This window comes from Lepisosteus platostomus, chromosome 3 (genome assembly GCF_059453375.1).
Source record: "Lepisosteus platostomus isolate fLepPlt1 chromosome 3, fLepPlt1.hap1, whole genome shotgun sequence".
Lineage (NCBI taxonomy): Eukaryota > Metazoa > Chordata > Actinopteri > Semionotiformes > Lepisosteidae > Lepisosteus > Lepisosteus platostomus.
This window is the reverse complement of record NC_142613.1, coordinates 75,214,308-75,226,645: the sequence shown is the minus strand read 5'-3', so window position 1 is coordinate 75,226,645 and position 12,338 is coordinate 75,214,308. Positions and strand designations below refer to the sequence as shown.

At 45.6% G+C, this 12,338-nt stretch overlaps 1 protein-coding gene across 1 annotated transcript; it reads left to right on the top strand.

Annotated features, from left to right (window-relative positions):
- Positions 1–1,324: 1,324 nt before the first annotated feature.
- rpf2 (ribosome production factor 2 homolog) lies at positions 1,325–11,901 on the top strand. Its single transcript, XM_088626828.1, has 10 exons — positions 1,325–1,466; positions 2,768–2,900; positions 5,698–5,735; positions 5,963–6,002; positions 6,851–6,932; positions 7,020–7,096; positions 8,195–8,294; positions 9,487–9,589; positions 10,413–10,557; positions 11,359–11,901. The coding sequence occupies exons 1-10, from the start codon at positions 1,444–1,446 to the stop codon at positions 11,533–11,535; spliced, it is 918 nt and encodes a 305-aa protein (XP_088482954.1). The 5' UTR covers positions 1,325–1,443; the 3' UTR covers positions 11,536–11,901.
- The last annotated feature ends 437 nt before the right edge of the window (positions 11,902–12,338 follow it).

Genomic DNA, 12,338 nt, shown 5'->3' with positions numbered 1-12,338 from the left:
CAGGACGCCGGGGTGACACCCCTACTCTTTTCGAGACACACCCTGGGATTTTTAATGACCACAGAGAGTCAGGACCTCGGTTTTACGTCTCATCCGAAGGACGGCGCCTGTTTACAGTATAGTGTCCCCATCACTATACTGGGGCATTAGGACCCACACAGACCACAGGGTGAGCGCCCCCTGCTGCCCCCACTAACACCTCTTCCAGCAGCAGCCTTAGCTTTCCCAGGAGGTCTCCCATCCAGGTACTGACCAGGCTCACACCTGCTGGGATTCAGTGGGCTGCCAGTTGTGAGTTGCAGGGTGACATTTATAACACAAGGCACTGTATACTACTCATTCTACACGCCCTAATCTTACAGTCTACACATAACTTGCAGCTTTACAATAAGACTTTCTGCAGATAAAAGCCCAGGAATCTCTCTCAATCTCTCTCAATACTACACATCATGAGAACAGCCCTACTGGAAGACACAAGACAGAATATACCAAGGAACCCAGAGAAAACCCACACAAACTCATTATATGGGTGCAGCCATATCACCCTGCGGCTCACAACTGGCAGCCCACTGAAGCCCAGCAGGTGTGAGCCTGGTCAGTAGCTGGATGGGAGACCTCCTGGGAAAGACTAAGGTTGCTGCTGGAGGTGTTAGTATGGCCAGCAGGGGGCGCTCATCCTGTGGTCTGTGTGGGTCCTAATGCCCCAGTATAGTGATTGGGACACTATACTGTAAACAGGCGCCGTCCTTCGGATGAGACGTAAAACCGAGGTCCTGACTCTCTGTGGTCATTAAAAATCCCAGGGTGTTTCTCGAAAAGAGTAGGGGTGTAACCCTGGTGTCCTGGCCAAATTTCCCATTGGCCCTTACCAATCATGGCCTCCTAATAATCTCCATCTGTGAACTGGCTTTATTACTCTGCTCTCCTCCCCACTGAGAGCTGGTGTGTGGGGAGAGTACTGGTGCACTATGGCTGCCGTCGCATCATCCAGGTGGGGCTGCACACTGGTGGTGGTGGAGGGGATCCCCATTATCTGTAAAGCGCTTTGAGTGGAGTGTCCAGAAAAGCGCTATATAAGTGTAAGCAATTATTATTATTATTATTATTATTATTAATTAACTCCACACAGATCCCCAGTTCCCCAGGGCCCCAGCGCTGCGAGGTAGCGATGCTGAACACTGCGCCACTAAGCTGCCCAAGAGCCATAGCAAATAGTAATAAATGACCAACGAGCCACCCTCGCAGCTCCTCGTTTGAGTATACTAGTAGATAAGAAAGTGGAAGGGGAGAGTGTGTACGCTTTCACACGTGTTTATGCCATGAGAGGAAATTGCGTAACAAAGGGGGTGGGTCTAACTGAATACTGTTTCCTGTGTTAGATTCACGTGGAGAGACGGCGTTTTCCTCAAGCGTCTGTGAGTTTTATCGATTAAGGTCGTGAAAATGACACAGCTGGATGCCGTAGTGTAAGTTACCAAACATTTTACGATGATGTGTTTGTTTTAATATTATTAGAGAAGCAACCGCACGAGTATTTTTAGTTTAACACGTGGAAGCTTGTAGCGTATTTGGTGAAACGTGCATAGGAAACTGTAGTGAACTATGATCAGTGTTTGAGAATGTAGTTTTTCATTTTTGCGACAGTGCGTTAAAATATGGATTCATTACCTTGGAAAAATGAAATATTCCGATGAATGGTATTTGTGTTTGGTGGGTATGCAGGCGGTTAACCTATTCAGTCTATGTGTTAAGTCACACCTTCTTTAAGGTTTGATTAGATTCCAGTGAAATACCTGAAATTTGTATTGTAAATATAATAATGCAGGACCTAGTTCTTGTCAGGTTAACACTGGCGTATCTATACGGGGGGTTAAGTTATTGGTGAGTATTACTGTAAATCTTGGTAACGCCAAAGAGACAGTTCGTCCACACAAGGTGTTTTTCAGCATCTGGGCTGTTTAATTAAGGATCGATTCAGTAACTTATTGCATTGGTTCAAAGTCCTCTAATGGCATGAAATAGAAGTTCCAGGGTTGAATACGTTCGGTCTAAACATCTGGAAACAGCCCAGATGCACTTGGGTACTGTCCCCACAAAGTGAGTATTCTTGGGTGCATAGAGGCCGAGGTGCTGTTTTTCAGGCTTAACTTGAAGAATAAAATTGTTGTTTTTTTCCCATACTGCTATGATTTCTTTCACTCTAATCGTTTTTAGATATTCAGCTGCTAAAAACTTTGCAGTATCTCAGTGACTAAAACCAAAAAGTCCCCAATTAGAAGCATAGTTGTACAGATTATTAATGTATATTTGGTATTTTTAAAATCCTTGGAAGGACGTGTTTCTGAACGAACTCTTTAACTGCTGAATTCCTCTGTGATATTTGAATTTAGAGGCTCGAAGGGCCCTTTTTTTAAAAAAAATTTTATTCTACTCGCGGTGTTTTAGGTTTAACAAGGTAAATCCTAGTAAAACCACACCTTGTTTCCAATAATATGGGTGTGAGAAATAGCAAGGTGGCTGTCAGAGGAAGACCTGTAACTTGTTACAGAGGAAAACAGACAGAAAGGCCATGTGTGTAATTAAAATATAGGGCAGTACGGGATGTGGAGTTGCCTTTTTCGCAGAATACCAGCTACAGTAAGTTTTGGCTGGGTACGTTTCCACAAGCTTTTCACCTCCCCAATTAGAAGTGTCCTTTTCAGTGTTTGTAGCTCTTTGCATCTTGATCAATTCTCTTGCTTCACGAGCCTTTGTTTTGAATCTGCAGAAAACCCAAAACAAAGCGATCGAAGAGGTTTCTCCAGAGCCGGGAGCCCAAGCTCACTGAAAATGAGAAGAGTGCGATGCTCATCAAAGGGGGGAACACCAGTGAAACTGTCACCCAGGCTCTGAAGGACCTTGTGAGTGTCGTTTCTCTCCGATGATCCCTGTAAGCGGTTGCGTGTGTGTAGGATCCCAAGGCGCTTGACATACAGCAGGGGACACACTTCATCCACGGTAGACCTGCTGGAGAAGTGAGATCGTTATCGCCAGTTTATTTAGGGAGCAAGCCCAGAGTGACATTTAACCACAACACCAGGGTAACACTCAAACTCGTTTTTAAAAGTGCCATAGGGTCTTTTCCGAGCAAGTTACCAGAACCGTGGTTTGACATCTAATCCGAAGGAATGGATATTACAGCACAGCGTCCATGATCAATGATATGTCCTGCGTACTCTCTGCATCACCCCAACCCCCACCAGAAACGTGGTGTAGGATTTAAGATTCCTAAATATGAGTAGAGGAGTTTTTTTGCCATATTTACACCACGTACATTGGAATTCTTATTGGTGCGATCTCTCGGGATGTGCACAGTACAGCAGACAACACCACACAATGTAGACTGTACTTTACAAACTTAATAAGTAATACAACCAGAATGATAAATATGTTGTGGGATTGTAAATATGTAGTAGTGAGAGATAAAAAAAACATGGTCGACTATGCAAATAGTGCAGATGTGTATTGACTCTGAGGCACTGCAGATAGCTGTTGAGGATGTGCACTCAGTAGGGTAGAAGCTGTTCTTGAGTCTAGTGGCCTGTGCTTTAACAGTGTGGCACCGCTGGCCAGAGAGCAGGGATGGCTGGGATCCTGAAGGATGGATTTGGTGATTGGGCCTTATTGTGACAGTGGATGATGTGAATCTCACCGATTGATGGTAAATCACATCCTATGATCCTCTGTGCTGTTGCCACAGCCCTTTGTAGTGCATCTCTGTCATGAGTGGTAGTACAGCTGTACCATGAAAATAGAAGGGTATGGCATAAACTGGACACTTCTTTGTCCAAAAAACTGGATATAAAGCTGTTTTTTAAAACTCCCAGGACATAAACAGTGTGTATTTCTTTCAGTATTCAAATGTTTTATTATAAACCTTTTTCTGAAATTTGTCTGGAACTCGTTTAATCTGCAAATCATTTGTTAATGAGTCCACATTAGGATTTTTGAACATTTGAATAGCTTTTGCTTAAAAACGATCTGGGAGAGATGCCCGGAAGGATTTTTGCCGTGTGCTGATGCACAGTGGAAATGCATCGGTTCTAACGGATTCAATCAAATATTTTAAGCGTGCAAATAAAACAATCACAGCACTCGAGTGAAAACCCATCAAAATACATCTGTATGTTGCATCTTAACACAGTCCTGCCAGCACTGATTTTTGGCATACCATACCACTTTTGCTGTGCCTCTGCAGTCAGCTGGCAAAGCTGATCCAGAGGCCCGATTAGATTGAGCAACATAAGCACCCGCACACTGCTTGCCCAGGTCGCTGCACGAGCTGGGGGCCCTGAGCTTTGTCCAGGGCAGAACGGCATTCCTGAGTCATTCCACTGCAGCTCTGTTGCCTCCATCTCGCCTGCTCTTCAACCGCTGAAGGCAGGGATTTTGTCTCTCGCCTGTCGGCGTTTCTTCTGAACGTCAGCAGGCAGATCCTTTTTGTCCTGGCAGTTTATTACAGCTGTCCCGTTTATATGCAGGCTACTTTTCTCATGCTGCAGTCGGAGATCGTGACAGGACTGGTGAACCTTCCTGTCCTCGGGTCTGCCAGTTACACAGCCTGTTTGCTGCTTTCTCTGGACTGGACAGCTTAATTTCCCGACAGGACATCGGCACGTCATCTGGGCACTTTCTCACCACGAGACCACCCTCCCTTATTCCAATCCTAAATGAACCATAAGAAAGGTTTCAAAAGAGAGCAGGCCATTCCACCCATCAGGACTGTTTTGTATCTAGTAGTAAATGAATCAGAGGGGCCAGGGTGTAGACTCCACAACACGGCTGGGTAGTTTTTCCACACTGCCACAGGCAGACTCGGACATAGAATATGCATCAGGTTTGTTCTTGTACCAGTCGAAATGATTGATAGATAAGATTTTATTGATCCCGAAGGGAATTTGATGTTACAGCAGCCCAAGACGAGCAAAAAAGACAGACATCAGAATTGGCGAAACATTAGAATGTACAGTAATACAACATAAATATAAAATACAGTAAATTAAAATAAATACATAGGTGTGTGCAAAATATGATCATAGTCACTGTAAAAACAGTAAAATATGTGCAAAATGTGCATAGGTTTATACAGACTGATTGTCCCCAAAAAAAAGTACAATGGAGCAACATGCTGTCCATAGACGAGCAAATGAAGGGCTAACAGTCATAGACTAGGGCAGCGTTGTACACCCTGACAGCCACCGGGAGGAAAGACCTGCGGAAACGTTCCCTTGAACACCACAAAAACTGGGTAGTTTTTCCACACTGCCGCAAGCGTACTCAGACATAGAATAGAAATGCTGTGTGCACAAGGTCCTTAATCAGCTAATTTTGTCGATTTGTACCCCACATGGCTGCCAGTCACTGAGCGTCTGTCGTTCTTTATAAGATCACACCTTCACAAGGAGCAGCGCTGCTCAAAATGTTATCTGCTCAGTATTTCAAATGAAAGCATCTTGATGCCTGTGCCCCGTGAGCTGTTGAAGTGTTTAAACCATCGTGTTTTCATCGTGCATCAGTGTGTTAACACGAGAACGGCACCAGTTGGTCTGAAGTGTGAGCAGAGACCACATGGGGGACATTTCTACTTTCAGAGCAATGCATCTTTTTTAAAACCATAAAAAATGACTTGTGGTAATAAATCGTTCTTCTTTTTTTCAGTATTCCCTGAAGAAACCAAATGCTGTTACTTACAAAAAGTAAGTATAAGTAACATTTTCAAGAGCTGCATTGTTAAAAAAGAACTACTACTTTGCTTTCCGTGCTGGTAATTTTTAAATTGATGCATTTTATGTTTTAATTTCTCTTTTAATCGAATCTTTAATCTAGTTCTTGTACGCATTTAGTAAAGTTAAATCTTTCCAACAATGAGGAACCATGAAGAAATGTGTGTGTTTGTTTAAAATGGGACTCTTTCATTTTTCAGAAAGAATATAACCAGACCCTTCGAGGACCAAACATCCCTCGTAAGCAGCTCTCAGCTCTTTTGCTTCTTTTCACTCAGTGTAGCACTCTGTGCTCTAATGCAAACTTTTCCATCGAGGGCACAAGGCAAATCCATTGGACAAAACAATATTTCACTTTGAGATTAAACACGTGTTGCTCTGTAGAGGAAAAACACATCTACACACAGAGCTCTTGGGCACAGGACAGGGGGTGAGCTTGAGTGCCTTGAGGTTTACCATTTTCTCCATGTGTTTAATACCCAGGAGGGGGGTTCAGATCCTCTGCTGGACTCTTTCACAGGTCTGCCTCTTAGGTGTGACCCACCCGTTCCGGTGCTGTACATTTGCCTGCGATGGGATTGGGAAGTTTATACTGTCAGATGAGTTTAGAAGATACTCCATTCTTACTCAGGGACATGACTGTAAAAAAGAATTAACATGCACTTAAAATTAATTAAAAGCTTTTCTGCAGCATGGGGGCACTGCAATTCAGCGTTGCTGCATCATAGTGTTGGGGCTCTGGGTGCAGTTCCTGGGGTGCTGTCTGTACAGCATGTTCTCCCCATGTTTGCGGGGGTTTCCTTTGGGTGCTCCTGACTCATCCAGCAGCCCAAAGACATGCTGGTTGGTTAGCTGACATCTGGGGAAACTGTCCGTGATGTGAGTGTGTGTGTGTGCGCGCCCTGTGATCGACTGGCATCCCACCCAGGGTGTAACCCGCCTTGTGCCCGTTGCTTCCTGGGATAGGCTCTGACTGCCCTGTAATCCAGAGTTGAACGAAGTGGTTAGAAAATGGATTGATGGAATTAAGTATTTAACTCCCCCAAATTGCTTTTAAACTGGCTGTACTATTTGATTTGACCTTGCAGGAGTTCTTCTCAAAGAAGTCGGACTGCTCTTTGTTTGTATTTGGCTCCCACAATAAGAAACGGCCCCACAACCTCGTATTTGGTACGTATGCATCTTCCTACCACAGAAAGACCAAAACTGCAAGGCCAGAAGTGATCTGAAAAAGTGATTGTTCTTTACCAATTGCAGGGCGCATGTTCGATTTCCATGTGCTGGACATGATTGAGCTGGGAATTGAGAAGTTCGTGCCTTTGAAAGACTTCAAGGTAATGCGATCTTACAGGGCTAAAAGTAAATATTAAAGATGGAGCTTCTCTTGGGTGAAACCCAGCAACATGCAGCGTATTTCAAAATGCAGTAACAGCCAGACCCCCCCTTCCTCTGTCGCAGAAGTGGAAATTTTTTTTTTTGTATCAGTGTGTAACCATGGAGATAATGAGAGTTTAGTCTTGATAGATACAAGGAAACTAAAACAAGTCATGATTAAAAGAAAAAGGAAGTTGGATTCAACGGTCAATTATGGCCACTGCTTGTTGGTTTACTTTTCAGTAGCTCGTGTGTCAATTCCCAGTAATTTGAGTTGTACCCTCCAAGGTTGGAATGCCCCCCCCATAGTGTGTTTTTCATGTCTTGCCTCATGGCTGTTGTACCATGACCAATTACAGGGGAGAACGAGGCAGACAGACCCCTCCCCTCTGGCCACCTTTGAGCCAATGGTCTTCTCGGATATCGGAGGCCACTCCGCCTCCTGCGGGTGTTTCAGAGCTGATTGGTGGAGAGGCATGTCTGTCACTGACGTGCCTGCAAGCACCTGGGGTGCCACAGGGCTCACTGAGAGCCAAGACAGCCGTGGCCACCTAATCGCACTCCACCCCCAGCAGAGCTTGGACAATTGTGCGTCGCAGTTGCCGGGTGACAAGACCCAGGCTCGAACCCGTGATCGTGTAAATTAACCTATTGGAATCTGAGCCCCCCTGTTCTTGAGTGCCTCCGCATCTGAGTTTGCTCAATGATCTCCCTTGATTAGATTTGCTCGGCGAAATGTTTCGTTTCCTCCCCCTTACCAGACTCGAGATTTTAACGGAGATGGATTCCGCCTGTGTTTTTCCTTCAGTTATATATGGCGTCTTGGTATTTGCCTGTTTGGATCTTTTGTGTGTGCGTGTAACTAAATTGAAAAATGAAAACTTTACAGTGTTGAGTGTTTTCTCACCTACCACGAACGCCGAGGAAGGTCCGAAGAAAGGCAGGGGCTTTGCCTTCCTTTTTAAATGGCGGGATGAGGAAGGCCGGGGATGGGTCTTCATTTTTGTGTGCCGTGATGGTTCAGATCTCTGACCGTGCCTCTTGTCTTGAAACCTCAGAACAGTAAGTTCCCTGAAGGGACGAAGCCGCTGTTGGTCTTTGCCGGCGAAGCCTTTGACCTCAGTAATGAGCACAGACGTCTGAAGAGTCTTCTAACAGGTACGATGAACCTTCGCGATGAGCGAAGCGCGCTGTAGTTGTTTGCCCGGCAGGAAGGACTTCGGAATTACTGATGTTAGTGGCTCGTGTACTAGTTGGTTGTCGGAAACCTTGTTTTTCTCAATCTGAAATAGCCAGTTGTTGATGATCTGTGACCTTTGAACCTTTATTAGATTCCAAGCAGCAAGGCCAGGAGCAGAGCTACATTATAAGAGCTACACCCTGTGTCCTCTTTGTCACCCTGTGTACAAGCGTTAGAATGCATTCTCTGTGAACTGGGACACTCCTGCACTCACTTACCTATGTATGACATGTTTTGGATGATTGTTGGATGTGTTTTGTAAATGTCCTACGAATAACCTCTTGTTTCTTTATCTAGTGTTAAGAACGTGTAATGCTTAATATTGATCTCTTTTGCGCTAATGCATTGTAATCAAGAACTTTTACCCACCTAGGCCACATTCGCCAAAACAAGTTTTACCACCAGTGCATTTTCAAATTTGCTAGTTCTATACATTTTTTGTATTGTTTATGAGCACAGACGTCTAATGTTCTGCCACGTTCCCCACATTTAGAAGAGACAATAGCATGTGGGCCCCCTGCCTTTTGTGCTTTTGGAGGTAGGCCGCCTGCACAAGGTGGTGGTCCCAGTCCCAGCTTGAAGACGTTCAGGCAGGACGAGGTAACTTACTGTAGCAGGGCAGCTTCAGCGGCTCTTTCCTGGGACGGACAGAAAGATCTGCCCTACAGGGTTATCGTTGGCAAGCAGAGAGTTCAAGTTACAGTTCTCAATGTCTGAAGTCGTACTAGTGATCGAAGGTCTCCCTATCGCCTGTCCTTTATAGCAGACAATTCCATTACCGGTAAAAACATCTACAGGGAAGCCCCGTGGCCCGTAGGAGAGCAGTAGACGTCCCGTCAATATTCTTCATTCATCACTTACTTTCTGCTTCCACAGCTGTGTATAAAGAACGTCTGCCTCAGGGCACTGAAGCCGTTTTCTTTCAGGGCCATTCATTCTGTCCTTCTAGCTTGGCATTGAAGTGTGTCGGTAAAGGACCACCAGTGCGCAGGTGCAGGGAAGACGGAGGTGGGGGGCAGCGGGATGAACCGATCGAGTTTATCACTGGATGGGTGTAGGGCTTGAGAGATGCAGTTATCATTCTCCCCCCCCGAACGGTGTCTTGCTCAGATTTCTTCCGTGGGCCGACGGTGCCCTGTGTGCGCTTGGCGGGGCTGGAGCACGTCCTTCACTTCACGGCGCTGGATGGGAAGATCTTCCTGAGGAGCTACAAGTAAGGTCCCCGAGCTTGAAGACCTTCCGCAGGGCTCTCGCGCCGGGCCCAGTCATCGCGTACGCGCGTCTACCCCCCGGGCACCTTCGGCCTCAGTCATGCGGCCCTTGAGTGTGTTCTCCGCGGTCGGAGGACCGGCCTGAGAACTGACTGCTCTGTGTTAGGATTTCAGCTCGGAAGCGTACTGCTGTTCAGATGACTTGACAGAAAACGTGAATTGAGACACTTCACAGGAAATGTGAATTGATAAGTAATACTGGATTTTGTTTAACTTAAAACCTTAACTCTCTCAAATGAACGTTTAAGTTATTACTAATTATTTTTCCAGCCATGATTACTGATTAAACATTTTTCAGACATGGTCTGGCCTTAATCTGCCGCTTCGGGTGGAAGTCGGTGTAAATTGTTTAGGAATATTTCCAGTGAAATATGAATTCCACTGGGAAAATGTTCTGATGTCCTTTTCTATTTAGGTTATTGTGGGGCTTCATTATTTCCATTTTTTTCACCATCACATTTGCTGGCTTGGAATAACAGACTAGCTAAACAAATACGGGGGATTTTTGTTTTTCAGCTGGCTGTATAGTCCTCCACCTTCAGCCATAATAATGATTGGATTTTATCCTTACAATTACTGCTAAAAGAATAGAATTTTCTCTTCAGCGTTCTGTGAGAACCTTGGTATCTCTGTTTGACTGCAGTCTGTCCTTCTGGGATGCAGAAGGCTATTTTGAAATTTCTCCTGAACTCTTTGCTCTTTAGTTGAGGAAATTAGACTCCCAGCCCCAGAGCAATGTTAGCACCTTGTTCTTGTTCGGTGTAGGGTGCTGTTGAAGAAATCCGGGTGCCGGACTCCGAGGATAGAGCTGGAGGAGATAGGTCCCTCCTTTGACTTTGTGTTGCGGAGGACACATCTGGCGTCTGATGACCTCTACAAGACCGCACACAAACAGCCCAAGGCCCTGAAGGTACAAGCACAACAGTCTGTGTCTGTGACAGTTCTGCTACTTTGCCAATGCTTTGGTTGGTGTAAATCGAATGGTAGTTGGGGAATACCATGCGTAATTTAAAATATAGTAAATGTTTGTGGCTTAACACAAGCAGTCAAGAGATGTTGGTATTATACTGTCTACCCAAAGAAGATAGAATAAATTATTCATAACCATCCATCCACTTTCCAACCACTTCATCCTATTCAGGGTCACGTGAGACCCAGAGCCCATCTTGGCACACAGCGGGCGCTGGACACCAGTCCCTCACAGGGCACAGACAGACACGCACACTCACACCAGCGCCAGTTTATCTAGAAGCCAATTAACCCCCCACCACGTCTTTGGGCTGAGGGAGGAAACCCATGAGAACACGGGGAGAGCATGCAGACTCCACACAGACAGCCACAGGGGACTCGAACCCAGGGCCTCAACACTGCGAGACAGCAATGCTAATCACTGTCCCACCAAGCAGCACCATATCATTTACACAACTTGCTTTAAATATTTGACATTTTAGTTTTATTTCACTTTCTCCTGCTCCTAGGTTTTCTTTCTTGAGTTGTCTACCTTTCTGCCACTGTGTAGCTCTTCTATGCTCTTCTAAGTCAGTTTGCATCTGCTGGTTTAGCTGTATGGGAGAACTTCAGATGCATGTCAAGGCAGTGGGACAGCAAAGAGGTTCCAGATCTGGTCTAATACAGTTGCCGTTGGCGGTTCTCCCAGACTCGCCTTCCCACGGAGCTGGGATACTAATACTCCGGCTTTTTCCCGTTCCAGGCTAAGAAGAAGAAGAATATCTCCCATGATGCCTTTGGCACCAGGTTTGGCCGGCTGCACATGCAGAAGCAGGACCTGGGCAAGCTGCAGACCCGCAAGATGAAGGGCTTGAGGAAGAGGAGAGGAGGAGATGCGGAGCGGGGGCCCAGCGCTGCCAAAAAAGCCAGGACGCCTTAACTGAGGGTCCTTGGGCGCACAACTTCTCTGTGACTCGCTTGCACGTTTTACCCCTGGCGAACGCGATTGACCCAATCATTACGGGAAACTGAGATATTGATCCTGCTGATCAGCCCAGTGAGCAGCTGACTGTTTTGGTTCTTTTAGGTATTTATGAATCCAAATAGTGGATGACTGATTTGCTGAGTATCTTTTCCGACTATGGACCTGTTCTACATGAGCCAGATTCATACAGATTTACTTGGGTGTGTAGAAGGGTTTTACATGATGTTTAACAATCCCAGTTGCGAGACTCTGGATAGATGAAAGTGTACTCGGTGAGAGAGGCTGATGTCTTATTCGGGTTATTAAAATACTTCGGAGAAATCGCCTCTCCTTGTATTCGTTTTGATTACAATTTTTGTAACTGGTTTGTAACTGGCCTTTTTCCCTCCAGAAAGTGGTTTTATTATTCTAAGTCTATTGTAATAGTCACCTGAGGAGATCTTGTGCTGTACAACACCAGACATCTTTCCCACATGTTCTGCGTTTTCCACAACTTCTCTTCTCTGGCATCATTGATCAGCAACTGCACTCTTACAGTTAAATATTGCCTGCGCCGGGGTGAAGCTTTTGCCTCGGAGGATTCTTATGCCGTTCCTGTGTTGGAGGGGACGCAGTTACTGTAAGGGCAGCACCACCTGGGTGATACCAAGCCGGTTGCCCGACTACCAGACATAATTAGGAACAGAATTTAGACATTACTTCACCGGCTTGATTAACAGAGGACTTGAGCTAGCACCACTGAGCAAGACCAGGGTGGA